This window comes from Mesocricetus auratus, unplaced genomic scaffold (genome assembly GCF_017639785.1).
Source record: "Mesocricetus auratus isolate SY011 unplaced genomic scaffold, BCM_Maur_2.0 Super-Scaffold_4256, whole genome shotgun sequence".
Classification (NCBI taxonomy): Eukaryota; Metazoa; Chordata; class Mammalia; order Rodentia; family Cricetidae; genus Mesocricetus; species Mesocricetus auratus.
Window position 1 is genome coordinate 110,971,256 of NW_024429182.1, and position 21,754 is coordinate 110,993,009.

General features: G+C 37.9%; 1 protein-coding gene across 4 annotated transcripts in view; it reads left to right on the forward strand.

Annotated features, from left to right (window-relative positions):
* The first annotated feature begins 9,587 nt into the window (after positions 1–9,587).
* Positions 9,588–21,754, forward strand: part of Folh1b (folate hydrolase 1B) — a 55,755-nt gene continuing 43,588 nt past the window's right edge. The window contains exons 1-3 of one of the 4 annotated variants that reach the window (XM_040728915.1): positions 9,588–9,781; positions 12,290–12,398; positions 13,734–13,920. In XM_040728915.1, coding sequence (XP_040584849.1) covers positions 9,661–9,781; positions 12,290–12,398; positions 13,734–13,920 — 417 coding nt within the window. In that variant the 5' untranslated portion in view covers positions 9,588–9,660. The remainder of the gene's footprint in view (positions 9,782–12,289; positions 12,399–13,733; positions 13,921–21,754) is intronic. The other 3 variants (XM_040728908.1, XM_040728913.1, XM_040728919.1) reach the window with 3 other exon arrangements.

Here is a 21,754-nt window from a genome sequence, read left to right on the forward strand (position 1 = left end):
TTGAATGTTGATGCCTTTGTTCAGATTTGAGACTTCTTGTGATGAATATGAAATGACCTTCTTCATCTCTTTTGATTGATATTAGTTTAAAGTCTAATTTTTTAGATATTAGGATTGCTTGTGTCCATTTGATTGGAAAATCTTTTCCCAACCCTTAACTCTGAGGTACCTTCTGTCTTTGAATTTAAGGTGTGTTTCTTGTATGCAGCAGAAGGATGGATACTGTCTTTGTATTTATTCTGTTAGCCTATGTCTTTTTATGGGTAAGTTAAGGCCATTAATATTGAGGGAGATTAAAGACAATTGTGTGTTAATTCTTGTTTGTTTTGGATATGTTGTCGTTGTTATTGGTATTGTGTGTAGATTTTCACTCTTTTGTCTTTTGGCAAAGTGAGATTATCTATTGCTATGTTTTTGTGATGGTAGCTAACTTCCTTACGTTGGTGCTTTCCTTCCAGTACTTTCTTTAGGGTTTGATTGGTGGATGTGAATTGATTCAAACTGGTTTTGTCATGGAATATCTTGCATTCTCCATCTATAGTTATTGAAAGCTTCACTGGGTATAATAGTCTGGACTGGCATCAATGATCTCTTAGTGTTTGTAGAATATCTGTATAGAATGTTCTGGCTCTCAGTGTTTCCATGGAGAATTCAGGTGCAATTCTGATAGGTTTGCCTTTATATTTTACTTGGCCTTTTTCCTTAGTTGCTCTTAATATTCTTTCTTTATTCTGCATGTTTGGTGTTTTGTTTATTATTTGGCAAGGGAACTCTTTGTGGTCTACTCTATTTGGTGTTCTGTAGGCTTCTTGTACTTTCATTGGCATGTTTTCTTTAGGTTGGGAAAGTTTCTTCTTGATTTTTTTGAATATGGTTCTGCAATTTTGAGGTGTGTTTCTTCACCTTTTTTAATAGCTGTTATTCTTTTTTTTTTTTTTTGGTTTTACGAGACAGGGTTTCTATGTATTGTTTTGGAGGCTGTCGGTCCAGCACGGCCTTGAGCTCACAGAGATCCGCCTGCTTCTGCCTCCCGAGTCCTGGGATTAAAGGCGTGCGCCACCACTGCCCGGCTTAATAGCTGTTATTCTTAGGTTTGGTTTTTTCACAGTGTCCCTTATTTCCTGTAAGTTTTGTGTTAGGGATTTGTTGGAGTTAAGATTGTCTTTGGTCGGTGAATCTATTTCTCCTAGTGTATCTTCAACGTATGAGATTCTTCCATCTCTTCTATTCTGATGGTTATGCTTGCATGTGTAGTTTCTGATCACTTACTCAACTTTTCTATTTCCAGAATTCCCTCAGACTATGTTTTTCGATTGTCTCTATTTCAGCTTTCAAACCTTGCACTGTTTGAAGTGGTTTTTGCAATTATTGGTTTATTTTTCCTCCATTTCCTTAATTTTTGTTTGTTTGCTTTTTTTCATTTCTTTAAAGGATTTTCTAATTACCTCTTTGGGGGTTTCTATCATCTTCATAAAGTTCTTTTTAGGGTTTTTCTCTTCTGCTTCATCTGTGTTGGGATGTTCAGGTTTTGTGGTGGCGTCATATTGATCTTTCTGTTGTTGTTGTTTGGGTTCTCATACTGTTGTCTTTCCATCCCTTCTTCCAGTGGGTAACATTGGTTCTCTCTATCTCCAGGTGGGTGTGGGACCAAGGTTCTCTCCTGGTGTGTGCAAGCAGGTCCAATACTCCAATGGCTCTCCTCTTCCCGTGGGTGGAGACAGGACTAATACCGAGATGCTGCAGGATTTTGGATGGGCTGGTTTTCAGGAACAGTTTCCTCAGTGTACAGTCCCCAGGCCTCAGGAAGCTCTTAGTAGGGCACTAGAAGGTGGGATGGAAACAGACCCCTGCTTACCTCCTTCTGTAGGTGGAGGAGGGACTACTAGCACCTCGAAGCTGGCAGACTCTGCATTGGCTGGTCCTCCAGGATGGGTTCCCCCAGGTGCAGTCCCACAACAGTTATGTTTTTAAAAAGTGACTTGATTTTTTTTTACTATTTATTTCAAACTTTATACTCATGAACAGGTCAAATGTAATGTCAGATGAATTCAGACTAGGGACTTTGTCCTGAATAAATCCAGGTGATTTTTTTTTAGGCTTTCGTGATTTTTAACCACATGTATTAGTTGCATTTTTCTGGTGTCAGCATTCCTGTGGAAATTTTCTGAGCTATTAATCAGAAATGACACTCATATCTCTACAGCCATCAAGGAAATATTGAGGTTTATGGGAATTAGAATTATCTACTTACAGAAAATTTCAAGATGAGCACAGAGTAAAATTTCTAAATAAAGAAGTGATAAGCCTAGTGTTAAAAATCACAGACATATAGCCAATGAAATTCAGGCTTATTACTTTCAAGTCACATGGCATTTTAAGCAAAGCCATATAAGTAGATGACATTTTATGACAGATTTTTTTTTCTGTTTGTTTTCGAGATAGAGTTTCTTTGTTAAACCCTGGCTTTCCTAGAACTAGCTCTGTAGACTTGGCAGGCATCAAACTCACAGTGATCCAACTGCCTCTGCTTCCTGAGTGCTGGAATTAGAGTCATGTGCCATAACAGTCCAGCAGAAAATTCTCTTTAATATAACTTATTTCCTTTTCATATTTTCATATATGTATACAGATAACATGTTTGCTTATATTAATTCCCCATTACCTAATACTGTCTCCTATGGGAACATTTTCTCTACATTAAAGTAATGGACATGGTATTCTGGGTCAAATGGTAGTTCTATTTTAGTAGATTTCCACAGTGGAGGACTAATTTATATTCCAACAGTGACTAAGAGTTCCTTTTCCCCATGCTCTCTCCAGCATTTGTCATTTGTTTTCTTGAGGGTGGCCATTCTTCCTGGGCTGAGATGGAGCCTCAGTGTGGCTTTGATTTCATTTCTCTAGTGTCTAAAGATTTTGAATGGTGATGTTTTTCCTAATATTTTTCCTATCTGCTTCTGACTGATAGTACTTTTATATTCAAAATAAATCGTAACATTTTCAAAGTTCTCTGTGCTGATTTCTGGTTATCTTCTAGGGCCCTAGAATCCTTAACATGCTGTGACTATTCCACTGTTTGTAGACTCAATAGAGTCTTTCTATCTTGTTTTCCTTTTTCAACAACCTTTAGAAGAACATGTCTTTCTTTCAAATGACACAGTTTCTTTTGCTATTTTTCAAGATAAATTTCCACAACATCTCAGTATAGCAGATGCTTCTGTGAATCATACATACATTGCTAGTTTTAAATTTTATTTTATTAGATTTTTTCATTTATTTTACATACTGACCACAGTTTCACTTCCCTCTTCTCCTTCTGGTTGTGCCTCCCCACACACACACCATGACGCCCATTTACCCACGGCCCATCCACTCCTCCACCATCTACATTTAGAAAGGGAGAAGGCCTTCCATGGGCTTGAACAAAGCATAGCATATCAAATTGGTGTAGGACCTAGCTCCTCCCCCTGTATAAAGGCTGGGTGAAATAATTCATCATGGGGAACACGTTCCCAAAAGCAAGCTAAGCACTAGGGACAGGTCCTGATCTCACTGCTAGGAACCTTACAAACAAGTCAAGCCACACAATTGTCATACAAATGCAGAGGGCCTAGGTTGGCCCATGTGAGTTCCCTAACTGTTGGTCCAGAATCGATGAGCTTCCATGAGCTCAGGTCAGCTATTTCTGTGGGTTCCTCCATCATGACCCTGACCCCTTTGCTGGTAAAAATCCCTCATCTCTTCCTTTAGCAAGACTCCCAGAGCTCAGCTCAGTGCTTGGCTGTGAATCTCCGCATCTGCTTCCATCAGTTACTGGGTAAAGGCTCTCTGATGACAATTAGGGTAGTCACCAATTTGATTACAGGGGAAGGCCAGTTCAGGCACCCTCTCCACTATTGCTAGGAGTCTTATCTGGAGTCATCCTTGTGGATTCCTTGGAGTTTCCCTGGCAATGAATTTCTCCCTAACACTGAAATGCCCACCCCAATCAAGATGTGTCTTTAGTTACTCCCCTCCTCATTCCAAACTACAACCTGCCTCCCATGCCCAGCCCACCTAACCTGCTTTTTCATAGTTATCAATGAGTAAAAGGGACCACGTTTCATTCACATCAAGTTTTAAATATTTAAAGGTGTCAAAAAAGTGAGGTAGAGTCATGCATATGTGTGTAAAAGACTAGTACTGAATAAAATAAAATATAAATTACAGGTAAAAAGAAATGCAAAATTTCCTACAACTCAAAAAGGAAAGGAAAAATACTCAATTAAAATGTAAAAAGAAAGTCAGTAAAGAAAAAAAGAGGATTTCAAATGAGCTAAGTCTATTTTAGAAAAGCTCCTTAATTGTAAGTGAAATGAAATTGCATTGACAAGAGTTTGGTGAAGCAAGGCACACTAACCTGGCTTGTGAATGCTGCATAATAGCACTTTCGTCTTCTACATATAAATCTTGAAACGTAAATGTATGTAAACTCAACATGATGTTGATAAAAAACTTTGAGAAAGCACAATTATTAATGATCAAGGACTAGAGATGTTAGACAATACATATTAGAAGAGAATAGGGAGAACAGGGAAGAGAAAAGAGAAGAGGGAAGAGAAGAGTTAAGAAGAGGAGAGGAGAGGAGAGGAGAAAGAGAAAGAGAGAGAGAGAAAGAGAGAGAGACAGATAGAGAGAAACAGAGAGAGACTATTTGTTGGTCTTAGCTAGTGTGTAAAACTTAAAGTTAAGAACTGTTGGCCCATGGACAATTATTGTTCAGAAACTAGTTTGTGGGGTGCAGAAACCTGCTCCTATCAACTCACATCTCTTTTCAACCCCACACTACATAATATATAATTAATTTTCTTTAAACTGGCCATGGTGGGAATACATACATCATGGAATTCGTTCAGCAAGTGCTATAAATTAGGGTTCATTCTTCCTTGAAGAAATAGTGTTTAGCACATTGTATTGTAGCTCCCAAACAAAATTCTGGAGAAAAAGCGTTATAGGAGCATCAGCATATTCCATGATGTTCTTAGGACCTGGATGGAGATGGGGGCTCTTGTACCTAGGAGTCTGGCACCTTTCAGTAGGAGCTCAAAACTTACCTGTACCTGTGCTTGACAAACTGAATCCAGAGATACACACAAAAGAAAAATGTGAGCCATTATACAAGAAAAGAATGGCTGAATGGCATGCTGACTCAAGGTTGAGGTTCAGCAGGTCCCTGTCTTCTCCTTTGTACTCATTTTTGTTTCCCTGGTGCTGCAGATCTGTGTGGGTATGCTCCTCATTTTCCTCCTAAAGTTTGACCTTAACAACCTAGATGCCAATCTGGACTTAAAATAATTGGCGACTTCCACGTTCCTCACCTTGATGTCAGCATCCTTATGACCACCCTTGAGGTTCAAAAGTCTGTGATGTACATTGTGTCCTGTGTCCTGGCAGCCAGTCACTCAGAGTCCGATTCCTGCTCCACAGCCAAGCCACCCAGATCCCAGGAACTTTTGTGTCCTTGAGGAGCTTTCCTAAATATGAGTAGCATTCCATGAAACAATTGGAACCCAAGTTGGTCTCTGTTGGAGGCTAGTTTGGAACAAACTTCCATCTACCTGTAACTTCCATGTAGGAGGCCAGTCCTGGCATGTGGGGACTGGATGCAAGCCCTTGAAGACCAGAACTAGACAACCCAAAGATCAATGCCCAATGAAGGATCACTGCAACCCAAGGACATTTAGAAGGTTAATGGCAGGGCTAGATGAGTGGCCAGCACTGGCCTCTGTATTAGGATATTCTAGAAGGAAACGGACATGACACTTCTCTTTACCAATGAACCAGAGTCCTTATTTTCATTACTCACCCACAGGTTTTCCTGGTGACCACTACCTCATCCTTCCTAACTCAGGGATACTCTATGCCAAAAGCACCAACTGGCACCACTGACATCCAGTGACTCCAGGCTCAGTGCCTGGGCTTGCAGCCATCTAGAGAAGCCTGTGACCATAGCAGCTGAAGGTCCTGCTGGTACCACTTTCTACCAGGAACAACTGGGCAACATCCTAACCCCATACTCAGGGCTCCACGACTCAGTTTTCTATTCAGTAATGACAAAGAACTCATGCCTCTCTGAAATAGATATATTTTTCTTTCTTGAAGACTAGAGATAAAACAACGTAAGTTAGTTTACTCCTTTCTCTAAGGGCTGAACCCCACAGGGAATAATACTTTGACTTAACTAATATGTGTAGCAAGATTTATATGCCTAATTTTCATTTCAACTGACCTCATCTCTCTGAATTTGCGTGCATCTACCTCATTTTGTTGTTTGAAATGTATTTCTTTATTGTTCTCAAGACAATGGATTTCATTCAGGGTTGGTGAACACAATGTAATTTTTTGGTTTTAAACAAAGGTGACTACTGGATATATATGTGAAGTTCAATTTGAAAATATTTGAACAAATAGATGGTAAAAAGTTTCTTTTTAATAAACTTGCTTTGAAAGAGGAGGATGCAGCATGTTCCATTCACATATCCATTTCTACAGGGCCAGAACTCTATGCTAACCCTTCTGACACCTGTATTACAAATAATATTTTATTATCCTGTTCTATGAGTGAGTATAACGAGTGAGTATAACGAATGAGATTAAGGAAGCAGCACAAGAGTACATGGCAGTTAATGTTAGAGCTGCTGGAAAGAGCCTAAAGTGTAGACAGCCTTTAGGTTTTGTCCCAGAATTTAGACTAATTTTATTGTTACCTGGGAACCACTGAAGATTTCTGAATTGGGAGATTTAAAACATAACGCAAAAGTCTTGGAGAATTAATCTGACAATAGTATGTTGTTACGTCTTCCAGTCTTCTGAGTCCTGCTACAAGTCTAATTCCAAGATTTATTAAAAGAAAACTCATTTTAACGCAGGATGAAGCACCACACACCATTAATCTCAATATTCAGGAGGCAGAGACACTTGGTTCTCTATGGTTTCAGGACAATCAGACCTACACAGTGACAGTGAAAGTCCTTTTCCAAAGGACTTTTAAGTCATTTCAGCTGAAGAATTAGGAAATATTTCCATCTAGTCAATACAAAGCATACCCAGAAGGGGATTGTATTACCTACTAATTAGTGATTTGTGTAAAACATTATAGTCCCAAGAGTCAGAAACCCCAATTCAGAAAACCTTAAACCAATAAGGATTTGGAGATGTTTGAGTTCCTTGCCACTTTTTGGCCCATGGTGATAAGACTAGATTTCAGACAAAAGAAAAGAAGTAGATGAACACTTTCTACTAAAGGACAGGGAACTTATCTGCTCATGGGTCAGGATACTCAGTACACATTATGGGAAGATGACAAGGAAAAGGAAACCTCATCCTGAAGTATGTTCATGTCTCTTAGCTGAGAACTGAGAGGTATTTCCCAATTAACATTTTCTTTCACATAGATGCTGTAGGTATTTACTATTGAGTGGCAATGACCCAGGCTAAGGACTAAGCACTTATGATCTTGGGAATGGTGTCATTTCACACTCTGTGACTTGCTGTGTGTTTCCCAAACAAGATAATTTCTTTTTTACAATGAAGTTATTCCCTGCAGCTTTATATCTTCACTTTATCAATCATAATTCTGTCAGATGGATGACAGAAACAACCCTATTATATCATTTAGATTTTTTAACAACACTCAGAAGATTATAGCTTCAAAACCAACGAAAAATCGCATATATGGCATTAGAAAGGAATTGCAACTCTCTTAGAAAAGTCACACCCATGCTGGGGTATGAGTTACTTTCTTCCAAAGATCTCCATTCTCTTAGACATTCCCTTTAATAACTTTAATCTTGACTTGCACTGGCTTATCCTGAAAGATTTTTCTGTGTAAAAGCCAAAGACACAGGTTTACCAGGGTCCAGTTCCATGAAGGATTAAGGAACTCCTTAAGAAGCTGTGCGTAGCTGCATGGAACTGTCTCTTGTTTCTCCTACATATGGAAATCACTGAATTAAACCTATATACTTTTGTTTTTGGTTGTCAGTGTCCTGGCCAGGTATTTCCAGATACAGGTATTTCCAGTATCCAAAATACTGAAATTAAGATCTCACAAAGGTTTGCAAAATAATCAAGCTAAACTTATTCAGATTACTGACTGTAGAAGAATATATCATCAATAATGATAGCAGACTATGAGTGAGGGTTCCCAAGGATTAGAATACATAGCCTGAGTTTTATAACATCTAAAAGAAGGGGGGAAGACATGTAGTTTGGGTGGATGTCTATTTTGACTGATTGATGATATGTATTTTCTATTATATGTCTTTCTTTGTAATATATATTTTTATTTTAATCATTTACATGCCCAGTAACACATAGGCACAAAGGGGTTTTCTCTATAAAAGTTGTTATATGGCATAATTGCTTTACAGAGCAGTTTTCCAAAACTGGCTCCACTCTTCTACTCTTCATATTTAGGTACATTGGTAATATATATATACATACATATATATATATATATATATATATATATATATATATATATATTTGGTTTTTAAGAGACAGGGTTTCTCTGTTTTGGAGGCTGTCGGTCCAGCCTGGCCTCGAACTCACAGAGATCCGCCTGCCTCTGCCTCCTGAGTGCTGGGATTAAAGGCGTGCGCCACCACTGCCTTGTTACTAGGAGCAGGGAAACGTAGACTACTGTTCAAAGATCTGAGTTCATGTGGTCTGCTACAGGTGGGGTCTGAGGGAGTTCTGAGGTTTTTAGATGAGTATATGTGTATTTTACCTGGGTGTGAAGGAATTAGAACACTAATTGCATTATTACAAAAGGTGTGGTGCTGTACAGAACCAAAACCAGAGTCCCAGAGTAAGCCATTTCATGTGCTTGTCTTGCTTTTGCTCTGCCTGATTTTGCTTTACTGTTTTAAAAGGATCTCTAGAAAAATACCTCTTTATGCTCAGGCAGCAAAAGTCGCTGTACAGGTCATTTATCCCTATTCATCGCATGCAAATTGTTTGCCGAGTGCTTGTCAGAAACCAGTCTTATCCTATGGGAGATTTCAGAGAATTCTGTAAGAACTGATGACCAAGGTTTAATAAAACCATCTTTTCTTCATTCAGTATTTCTATCTGAATCGATGACTCCTTCAATAAGAAAAGAATGGTGATATTCGGGTCACAGTTTAATTTATCTACCTCTCCAAAAATAAGGAGTGTGTGTTTTTGTTGTGTGTATGTGTTCGCGCTTGTGTGGGTGAGTTTATCAGGAAAATAATTTAACATAGACATGAGCATAGGGTTAACAGAAAGAGAAGCTCTTAGGAAAAGGAGAATGTGCACTCATGTGTGTAAATGTGAGTTCATCAGGATGAAGTCACTTCCCTCAAACAAGGTTTGTTGTGGTTAATGCGGATCATTAAGCAAGAATAAGGAGTCCATAATACTTTTTAAATACAGGCTGTGCTACTTGGCACGTTATCTTTGCTTACTGGTATTGTTTATCTCTCTATGTAGTCCAATTGGCTCAGAGTAAACCAGAAATATCTGGGGGAGGAGAAAGTCTTGGGAACGGCTTCTGTTCCCCAGGGCAGAAGTGGGAGGAAATTTTGGCCAGCAGAGGCGCTGCTGTGGGGCCACAGGAGACCTGAAGGAGGAGGAAGAGCAGAGTGGTCTAAGATGTGGAACCCGCTGCAGGACAGCGACTCTGTGGTGGACCCGGGACCCCGCCAGCGCTGGCTCTGCGCAGGGACACTGGTGCTGGCTTTCTCCGGAATCTTCATCATTGGCTTCGTCTTCGGTAGGGTGCATTTGCGGGGCAAACCACAGAATCCTGACTTGGCGGCCCACTTTCCTTCCTGTTCTGCACTCTGCAGCTCTGTGTGTACCAGAGGAGATCCTGTCATACTTTCTTCCCCTTGAATGTCTTGATTTGGGAGGGGGAAGGAAGGAGCAATCCCTGTGAGTAAAGCGGTGGTTTGTTGAGGTCTGTGCCGGATTGAGTTTTGAATAAATTGCTTATAGGATTGTGCTGCACAGATTAACGTCAGATTAAAAAAAAAAGAAGAAAAAAGAAAAGAAAAAAAGAAAAAGCAGAACTGGAGCAGGATTTGAGTCACTGAACCTTATGATCCAGATCAGTCAGCAAGTTTAACATTGAGTGCTTCTTGCTTGTTTGGAATTTCATTTGGCTCTTTGGCTCATACCTAGGGCTGTTTCTGGGGTACCACCAAGGAATTGCTGTGAACGGAGTCTCCTTCTGTTCACCTTGGTCCTAACAGAGTCACATTCTGGGAAATGTTAATTACAGTCAGCACGTTCTTAGCAGGAGGTCTTTGAGCTTAGTTCAGAGTTAGGAGTTAACCCAACTCTGCAAAAAAAAACTTGAGCTGCACAGGCTAGCACAGATATGAATTCCGAATTTGTATCACTAATTCGCACTGTGAAAAAGTCACTGATTCCTTATCTTTATGACGAAGCTAATATGAGCAATTTAGAGACAATAGAACTTGAAACAGCATGCGGGCTTTCCTAGGGCAATGTTCAGGTCTTCTTTATTATTATTATTATTATTATTATTATTATTATTTTAAATAGCTTGTTTTACATGCCAATTCCAGTTCCCTCTTCCTTCCCTCTTCCCGCAAACCTCACTATCCCCACCAGCCTCCCACCCTATCGCCACTTCCTTCGATATCTAGAGTCAAATGACAGACTCAGGTTTTCTTTCTAACTGACTTTGATACACAGTCCAGTCTAAGACGTCATTCAAGTCGGCTTTCTTTGCCCTAATTCGCAGTCACCTCTTGAGATTTGTAAAAACAGGCTAGGGACCGGTTGCTTAGCCTTGGGCCATAGCCTTCAATCTTAACCTACACAAAGGTATCACTAACCACCTATTGTTGCTGTGGGCCTTCAATTCGGTATTTGCTCAGAAAGATAACTTAAATTGAGTTTCCATTATTTCAGTTTATAAGTGAGAAGCAAAGTTTGGAAAGACTAGCAAAGGACTCAAAAGGCTACATGCCCTAAAGACGATTTATTCTTTCTGCTTTGCTACCCTCACTGTGAGCTTTGGTTTCACTGCTCAGCGACTCAGTTTGTCAGTGTCTTAATGGTCTGTCTCCCCAGCATGACTCTATCTTGTTCCTCCATATTTTTTTCAGACCTCGGTTCTAATCTATCATCCTCAGGGTGTTCTTCCCTAACCTCACAGCCATCTCCAGATCCCTCCATTCTATACTCAGAAGGGATAATATATTCCTTTTTTAATCCAAATCTGTGTCTCAATGCACATGTTTATGTGCTTCTGGTTTGTGCATAAGTGATCAAAAATGGGAAAAGTTCCTTGAAGGTTGGCCTGATAACCTTATTCCCAGGTCAGATACTCTGTAAACCCTGTAGTAATGCCCTATCCCATTCAGATTAAAATAAACTCAAGAGGCCAGGGACTAAGGAGCTGGTTATAAACTGTTTGTGGCTTTCTGGGCATTGGATTTCTTACAGGGCTATGGAGTACATAATAGTTCATTGTAGGTTTCCAAACTTCAATTTCTCAAGCCTACTTCAACTGGAAACAAAAACATCAGTATGTTTTGTTTTAGTTTCAAATTCAAAGCAGACTAAAAGTTTGAGTTTTCTTCAATGCTTTGAGATAATTTATATACTTGAAATGCAACCATAATTAAGATCCTCTTTTTGATTATCTGCATACTTTTGTATCTGTGGGAATGTTCTTGGATGAGATGTGAGTGAGAGCTGGTGCCCACGGAGAAGAGGGCACTTCCTCTAGTGCTAGTTATCCATAATCGTGCACTGCCAAATGTTGGTGCTGGGAATCACACTTGGGTTCATTGCAAGAACAGTACATACTCTTAACTGCTGAGCAATCTCTGTAGTCACTGTATTAATAATTTATTCATTGTAATCATTTGTTAAATGCTTAGTGTAGCTCTACAAAGAAGCAAGCAATTACTGGCAAGAGATGCTAATGTAGAAAATGATACATTTTCAAAACATCTTATCTCCATTAGTTGAAACAATAATACCAAATTGAATTTCTTTATTAAACTTTTCTGAAAAGTTACAGCAACACACATAATTGAAATCTGGTTAAAATATGCTGCACTTGCTTTGCTATTTAAAAAACAAAAAAACATATACTGAAATGTTCTTTTCACAAAGAAGCAAGCAAGGGAAATAAAACACCAAAATCCCTAATACAAAAGATAATTAAATGCGTTTGACATAAAAATAATACCCAGTCTTAAGCTCATATCCTATTCATAAATTTGCTTGTATTTTTCAGGGTGGTTTATAAAATCTTCCAGTGACTCTACTAACATTGTTCCACATCCTGGCATGAAGAAGGCATTTTTACATGAATTGAAGGCTGAGAACATCAAAAAATTTTTATAGTAAGCATGTACTTAAAAGTTGATATGGGTAGTATTTTGGAAAAGCATTGTTTTGCTACAACATTTCACGTACAAAAACTTGGCTTTTCATAATGTTTTGTTTATTGAGAATCTTGTATTAAATTCCTTAAGGGAAGGATTAAAACTTCAGCTTTAACGTCATATCAATAGCAGGCTTCCAGAGTGGGAATCAGCAAACATTTCATATAAATGACCAGCCATTGCAGACCAGCAAAAATCTGTCACAAGTACTTAATCTTTCTCCTGCAGCACAAAAGAAGCAATAGGAAGTATGAGGAAACTTCTCGTGCCAGTTCTGACAAAACTGTACTCATGTGCCCTGAAATTTGATTGTCATGTGTTGATGCATTACAAAATACTGTCATGTTTACTCGAATACTTAAAATGTAAAGCTATTCTTTGCCTGTGAACTGAAAGCAAACAGATCATAGTCAGATTTGGATGGAGAAACTTAAGTTGCTGACTCATCATTTTAGAAAGATAATATGTTTTAATCAAGAAAAGGTTGACTTTAGAATCTCACAGAAGTTAGTTGTTCAAACTCCATCTTGGCTTATTGATAGGTCAGTAACTTTGAATGAATAATGAACCTTCCTAAGCCTTTATTGTCATATATATGAGATGATCATAAAGATATTGCTGTGATAAGGATGAAATTGGAAAGCAGATATTTTGAAATTTTAAAGACTAATTCTATTCTTATGGAAATAGTTTAAAGCAAAAGAAATAAATGAATAAATTTTAAAAGTATTGTACTTTGCACATTCTAGGCAAGAATATTGTCACTGAGGTTTGAACCTTACATGGCAAGAAACTAAAAGTTAGAAGTTTTCACAAAGTTATATTTACATTTAGTTAAAACCAAAATATATGAATATATATTTAGTGTATCTAGTCACTTATAATGCTTTATAATTTTCAACATATTAAAATAATATAGGTCAAAATGTTTGAAATCCCTTTAATGACTGAAGGATTTCCTGATGAATATAAAGCGATTTGATATAAAAAAGACCATTAAGTATTTACATATGAATTGAATTTTATATCTGTAGGCATACACATACATGCCTATGTTAACTACAGTGGAGCTAAAAAAGCATGAAAATGATTACTTCCCCTGGTTTCTTATAGACCCTGTTTAATGAGAGACTTTGGGCTTTAAGTTCTTTATGGAAAATTCTATGCATCTTTTATTTACTGCACTATATTTTGCATTATAGGCATGACAATAGCAGCTTTGTCTTATTGGTTTTTGGAGATAGAGACAAACTCACTATTAATGTTAAAACACTTTCAATATTTCTTCACCAGTAATTTCACACGGATACCACATTTGGCTGGAACAGAACACAATTTTGAGCTTGCAAAGCAAATACAAGCCCAGTGGAAAGAATTTGGTCTGGATTCAGTTGAATTGCCCCATTATGATGTGTTGTTGTCCTACCCAAATAAGACTCATCCCAACTACATCTCAATAATTGATGAAGACAGATATGAGGTAAGAAAAAAATATAAGAAAAACTCCACTGCAATCCTGTAGTATCATCTACACATAGTTATCAAATTCAATATTATTGACATTGCCTTTAGAGTATCTATATCAATGACAATTCAGTAGAGTGTTTGAATTTAGTGTGATTTAGGGAAGTATTTTTTTAACTGAATGCTTCACTCTTGTTACTTTCTATATTTTTTAACTATTATATGTCAATTTCAAAGGCAATAAACAGTTAAGATTCTGAGCAGCTAAACAGACTTTCATGGGTTTAAAGCATAAAGATATCACACAAATGTATAGTTAGCCAGGATATTTAGAAAATCAATATGGGTTTGAACTAGCAAGGACTGTTTCCACCTGGTCTTAGCTAAAAGTTCTAGATTCACTGAATGATTATTTCTCAAATGACCATGTACATAGGCTTTTGCTAAGACCTTTGGAAGGTAATGCAATTTGGAGACATAATATATCTACAGTAAAGAATTTACAATCCTGTTTGTAAGTCAGGGTCCATATTTGCTAATCAGATTATTGTGGTGATATTTTGTTTATGATCTAACAAATAAAGGTTGCCTGAATTTTGTTTATGGAATAACAAGTAAAGCTTCCCTGAAGATTAGAGTGCAAAGCTAGCTACACTAGTCAGCCATAGGGCCAGACAGTGGCACACACCATTAATCCCAGCAACCACACTAGTTAGCTGTAGAGTCTGGGTGGTGGTTGTATATGCCTTTATTACCAGTACTAGAGAGGAATATAAGACGGGAGGAGACAGGAGTCAGTTAGTCTGCAGTCACACTTAGGACAGGATTGCCCCTTTGGTATGAGGTAGAGGTAAGAGCTAGTGGTTGTCTGCTTTGCTTTTCTGATCTTCAAGTAAGCTTTATTTGTTAGATCTTAAACAAAATATCACCACAGATTATAATATAGTTAGTTGAAGTTGGTCTGATCAAAACCCATGTTCAATATGAAAACAAAAATGTAACTAAAACATTAATCCCTGTCAGTATGTTTTCCATAGCAGACCTAAAATATCTAGTACAGTCTATGTAGCTTCTAACAGTCATCTTGTAATTAATATTCCTCTTATACATAGCACTTTCCATGCTATATACAAATTAGAACATTTTCATATTTGACTTTTGTTTTAAAATGTTATTAAACTTTACCTAATAATAGTATACCAGTCTTGTAATAAACATGCATAATATAGACACACATATAATCACTGATATGATACACTCTTAACTCTAATCTCACATTTATAGAGCTCGCCATGCTTCTTGCTTGTATCCCCTCTCCAGGGCAGTTATTGTTCAGCTATGAGCTGATTGTTTTTTTCTGATACGTTTTGTCTATAAGTAGCATGTTTGCATTGCTTTTATTTTATATTCATTCAGTGTCTTTTTGTCTTCTGGTCATTCATGTTTAACCTAACCTTTCCATGCTCTGGCCTAACCCCAATATTCAAGTACTATTACTCATTTCTTAAAATTAAAACCATGGAATAGAAGATATCTGCTGGATAAAGTGGGTAGGGGTTGAGGGAGGGATAGGGTTGGGAACATGAAGGTCCAGTTAGGCAGCTTAGAGGCAGGATAGAGTGGGGGAACTTGTTTAGGGAAAAACCTTGTGCCAGGGAAACTCCCAAGAATCCACAAGCTAAGACTCTCATGAATAATTGAGAGAATGCCTGAGCTGGCCATCTCCTGTAATAAGATTGGTGACTACCCTAATTGTCATTAGAGATCCTTCATCCAGTAACTGATGAAAGCAGATGCAGAGATCAACAGTCAAGCACTGGACTGAGTTCTGGGAGTTACAATGAAGAGCGGGAGAATGGATTGTACACAGACAAGGCAGAGGTGTCAATGTCATGACTAGGAACCCACAGTGACAGTTGATGTGAAATCTTGGGAACTCAACAATTCTGAAGCAACAGCTAGGGAGCCTTCATGGGATTGAACTAGGCCATCTGCATGTGTGTGACAGTTGTATAACTTGGTCTGTTTGTGGGGCTTCTAGCATTGGGACCAGGACCTGTGCCTGGCATTTAGGCTGGCTGGTCTTGCATAACCATGACACAGGGGGAGGAGCCTGGTTCTGCCTCAGAATGATGTGCCATGCTTTGGTGACCCCCTTGGGAGACCTGCTTATTTCTGAATGGAGATGGAGGAGTTGGTTAATGGTGGGGGGGCTAGAGAGAGGGAAGGTAGGAAGGGAGAACAGGAGGGGAGGAGGGAGGGAAACGGAAATTGGGACATAAAGTAAATAAAAAATTTTAAGTGATAAAATTATTTTTGAAAAACTATATAGTCGAAAACAACAATATTCTTCAATATTCAAACTCAAATGAAAACAACTTGGTCATGATACATTTATTTGATGCAAGAGGTAAACAACTAGGATAATTAATTTAAATTAGAAACAAGCTTGTTTTACATTGCAATCCTAGTTCCCTCTCCCTCCCTTCCTCCTCTGCCCCTCACCAGCCCCCTATCCCATCCCATATCTGCTCCACAAGGAGGGTGAGGCCTTCCATGGGGGATCTTCAAACACTCTCATATCATTTGGAGCAGGGTCTAGGACATGCCCCTTGTGTCTAGGCTGAGAGAGTATCCCTCTATGTGGAATGGGCTCCCAAAGTCCATTTGTATACTAGGGATAAATACTCATCCACTACTAGAGACCCCACAGATTGCCCAAGCCTCCTAACTAACACCCACTTTCAGGGGGTCTGGGTCAGCCCTATGTTGGTTTCCCAGCTTTGAGTTTGGAGTTCATGAGCTCCCCCATGTTCAGATCAGCTGTTTCTGTGGGTTTCTCCAGTCTGGTCTTGACACCCATTGCTCATCACTCCTCCCTCTCTGCAACTGGATTCCAGGAGTTCAGCTCAGTGTTTTGCTGTAGATGTCTGCTTCTGCTTCCATCAGCTAGTGGATGAAGGTTCTAGGATGGTATATAATGTAATTATAAATCTAATTATTGGGGAAGAGCATTTAAGGTAACCTCTCAATTATTGCTTAGATACTCCAAGCATAAATGTGCCAAATTTTCTTTACCCATTCTTAAATTGAGGAGCATCTAGGTTGCTTCCAGTTTCTGGCTATTACAAATAATGCTGCTATGAACACAGATGAACTGATGTCCTTGTTGTATGAATGTGAGTCTTTTGGGTATATTGCTGTTTCTTGTGGTAGACTGATTCCCATTTTCCTGTGGATATGCCATACTGATTTCCAAAGTGGCTGTATGAGTTTGTACTCCCACCAGCAGTGGAGGAGTGTTCATATTTCTCCACATTCACTCCACCACAGAATGTCATTGGTGTTTTTGATTTTAGCCATTCTGACCGGAGCAAGATGGGATCTCAGAGTTGTTTTGATTTGTATTTCCCTGATGGCTAAGGGTGTTGAACACTTTCTTAAGTGTCTTTTAGTCATTTTAGATCCCTTTATTGAGAATTCTCTATTTTAATTGCATTATTTGGTGTTTTGGTGACTAACTTCCTGAATTTTTTGTATATTATGGAAATCAGCCTTCTGTCAGTTGTGGGGATGTTGTATATCCTTTCCCATTCTGTGGGCTATTGTTTTGTCTTGTTGATGTGTCCTTTGAATTATAGAAGCTTCTCAGTTTCAGGAGGTCCCATTTATTAATTGTCAATGTCACTGCCGCTTCTATTGGTGTTATATTCAGGAAGCCGTCTCCTGTACCGGTTCCTTTGAGGGTACCACCTGCTTTTTCTTCTAAGAGGTTTAGTGTGGCTGGAATTATGTTGAGGTCTTTGATCCATTTGGATTTAAGTTTTGTGCATGTTGATAGATATGGATCTCTCTGGTGTCTTTCACATGTCAGCATCCAGTTATGCCAGCACTATTTGTTGAAGATGCTTTCTCTTTCCCATTGTATAATTTTAGCTTGTTTGTCAAAAATCAGAGTTTTCATAAGTATGTGGGTTAAGATCAGGGTTTTCAATTTGTAAATGTTTGTTACATTGATTCTTTGTATTGTTTTCTTTGTATCTACTTTATTGATTTTAACCCTCAATTTTGTGGCATCTCCTTTTCTAGGGTGAGTTTGCTTCTTTTTGTTCTAGAGCTTTAAGTTGTGCTTTTAATTCTCTAGTGTGACTATTCTCCAGTTTCTTCATGTGGGAACTAGTGCTATGAAGTTTGCTCTCAGCACTGCTTTCAAAATGTCCCCTAAATTTGGGTATGTTGTGTCTTCATTTTCATTGTATTTAATTTCTGTATTTCTTTCTTGATATAGGAATGGTACAATTGTGCATTGTCCAATTTCCATGATTTTGTAGGGTTTCTGCAATTTGTGTTGTTGTTTAATTCTAACTTCAAAGCATGGTGGTCTGATAAGACAGAGAGGGTTATTCCTTATTTTTTTATTGGTTGAGGTTTGCTATGTTGCCAATTATGTGGTTGATTTTAGAAAAGGTTCGATGTGGCAATGAGAAGAAGGTATATTCTTTTGTGTTTGTATGGAATGATCTGTAGATGTCTGTTAAGCCCAATGTCATAACTTCTTTTAGTTCTTTCTTAAGTTTCTATATGCTGGTCCTCTCTAATGGTGAAAGTGGGGTGTTTTATGTGTGATTTGAATTTTAGTAATGTTTCTTTTATGAAAGCGGTTGCCTCTGCATTTGGGACATTGATGTTTGGAATAGAGACTACATCCTGATGAATTTTTCCTGTGATGAATATGAAATGACCTTCGTCATTTCTTTTGATTGGTTTTAGTTTGAAATGTAGTTGGCTAGATATTAGGTTAACTACACCAGCTTGTTTCTTGGATCCATTTGATTGGCAAATCTTTTCCCAACATTTTACTCTGAGCCGATATGTGTCTTTGAAGTTGAGGTGTGTTTCTTATATACAGCAGAAGGATGGTTTTTGTCTTTGTATTCATTCTGTTAGTCTGTGTCTTTTTATAGGCAAGTGAAGACCATTAATATCGAGGGAAATTAAGGACAATTGCATGCTAATTCTTGTTTGTTTTGGATTTGCTTTTGTTGGTGTTATTATGTGTGGGTATACTACAAGTTTTCTTTTGGCTTTTGGTAATGTGGATTTATCTATTGCCTTTGTTTGTTTTTTGGTGTTTTTTTTGTTGTTGTTGTTTTGTTTTTCGAGACTGTTTCTCTGTGGCTTTGGAGGCTGTCCTGGAATTAGCTCTTGTAGAACAGGCTAGTCTCAAACACTCAGAGATCCACCTGCCTCTGCCTGCCAAGCGCTGGGATTAAAGGCATGCGCCACCACTGCCCAGCTCTATTGCCTATGTTTTTGTGAGTCTATTTAACTTCCTTAGGTTGTAGTTTTCCTGCTGTTACTTTATGTAGTGCTGTATTAGCAAATATGTATTGTTTAAATCTGTTTATTTCATGGAATATCTTGTTTTTTTTCTATCTATAGAGATTGAAAACTTTGCTGAGTATAGTAGTCTAGGCTGGCATCTGTGGTCTCTTAGTATTTTTAGAATACCTATCCAGGACCTTGCGGCTTTCAGAGTTTCCATGGAGAAGTCAGGAATAATTGTGAAAGGTTTGCCTTTATATGTTACTTGACCTTTTTCCTTAGTTGCTCTTAATATTCTTTCTTTATTCTATATGTTTGTGGTTTTGATTATTATGTGGCCAGGGGATTTTTTTGTGGTCCACACTGTTTAGTGGTCTATAAGCTTCTTATACTTTCATTGGCATGTCTCTCTTTAGGTTGGGAAAGTTTTCTTCTATGATTTTATTGGATATGTTTTCTGAACCTTTGAGGTGGGTTTTTTTCACGTTCTTCTATACATATTATTCTTTTTTTTTTTTACGGTTTTACGAGACAGGGTTTCTCTGTATTGTTTTCGAGGCTGTCGGTCCAGCCTGGCAACGAACTCACAGAGATCCGCCTGCCTCTGCCTCCCAAGTGCTGGGATTAAAGGCGTGCGCCACCACCGCCCGGCTATACATATTATTCTTAGGTTTGATCTTTTCAGTGTTCCTTATTTCCTGGAAATTTGTGTTAGGGATTTATTAGGCTTAAGAGTTCTTATTTCTCCTAGTGTATTTTCAATGCCTGAGATTCTTTCTTCCATCTCTTGTATTCTGTTGGCTATGCTTGCATCTGTAGTTCCTGATTCTTTACCCATCTTTTCTAATTCCAGCATTCCCTCAAACTGTGTTTTCTTTATTGCCTCTATCAGTTTCATGTTTTGAACTGTTTGAATTGTTTGCTTCATCTGTTTGATTGTTTTTTTTCTTGGCTTTCCTTGCTTTCTTTAAGAGATTTGTTGATTTCTTGAATTTTTTGGTTTATTTTTTCTTTCATTTCTTTAAGGGATTTTCTCATATCCTATTTGGGGCCCTCAATCTGTTTCATCTACATTGGGGTGTTCATGTATTGTTGATATAATGTATCTAGACTCTGGTCATGCCATATTGGTTTTTCTGTTGTTGAAAGTGTTTTTATATTGTTGCGTTCACCTCCTTTCTTCCAGTGTGTGCAGGTGGGGGTCTCTTCCTCTCTTATTGGGTAAGAGACCAAGGTTCTCTTCAGGTGGGTACAAGTAGGTCTAATACTCTGATGGGCCTCATGATGGGTGAAGGCAGTTCTGAGATACTCCCTCTCTTGGTGGGTGGAAGAAGGACTAGCACTATGATGTCAGCAGAATTTGGATTTCTTTTACCACTGGGAGGAGTAGACCTGTCAGCAGTCCTTGGGCCAGGAGATCCCAAAGAGGGTAGGTGGAAGGAATTCAAACTAGGATAAATTTTAATTGTCATAGTACTATTATATTTTTATTATATGTACTCTTTGTATCAACTTTTACCTTTTAAATCACATTTTTATTTAGTGTTGATTGTGTCAGTCTCTAATGCCAGCATTAGTGAATCTGATTAAGGACGTTAACCTTGAGATTCAAGGCCAGTGTGGGATACTTCATGAATTCTAAGCCACCTTGGATTACATATTAAAACTTTTGTGTCACAAAATAGTAATATTGCAGCAGTGATGGTCGTGTAGTGAGAAGTTACAACTTACTCTTGATATAATTATGTACTGGTGCACAGAAGTTTTGTTGACATAGTACTACAGTGAGATACAGAAATACAAACTTAAAAAAGCAAAATAAAAATAAGATTAATTTTTCCACTTTGTCTCAATTTCAAGTTTTGTCCTCCATTATTCTTCACATATTGTCACATTTAAAATTTGTAGCATATGTATAAATATATCTAATATTGCTTTTGCTATTTTTACCTTATTGATTTTGTCAGAGAGATGTCACTTTTGCTGATATATTCAAATACTAAACTTTGTCTTAACAATCTTTTATAACTTCATGTTTTATTTATTATGTGCTTACTTTAGATTTCCTTTATTACTGTCCTTGTGTTGACTTTGCTATTCCTTGTAGCATCTTCTGAAGAATTCTCAATTTACTGATATCCAGTCTTAAATAAATTGTGAGGTTCAAGTTATCTTATAACTGCTTCAGTTAACTCTGACAAGTTTGAATAAGAGGTATTTCAGTAATGACCAATGTCTAATTACTTTCTAAATTACCTCTTTTCTTAAATTATTTTCTTATTTATTTGTTCATTCTTTTAGACAGCATCTTGCTACCTAGGCTAGCCTAGAATTTGTAATCCTCTTGCCTTTGCATTACTATGCTTGGCTTACAATTTTTATGTTCATTTTCATTATCAGGTTTAATATAATTTCAAAATATACACAGTGTGAAAAGGTAATACTGTTTATAGGTAAAGAATTATGCTGATTGTTTTTTGTCTATTTGACACAAACATACACATATCTGGAAGAGGAAATGTTAA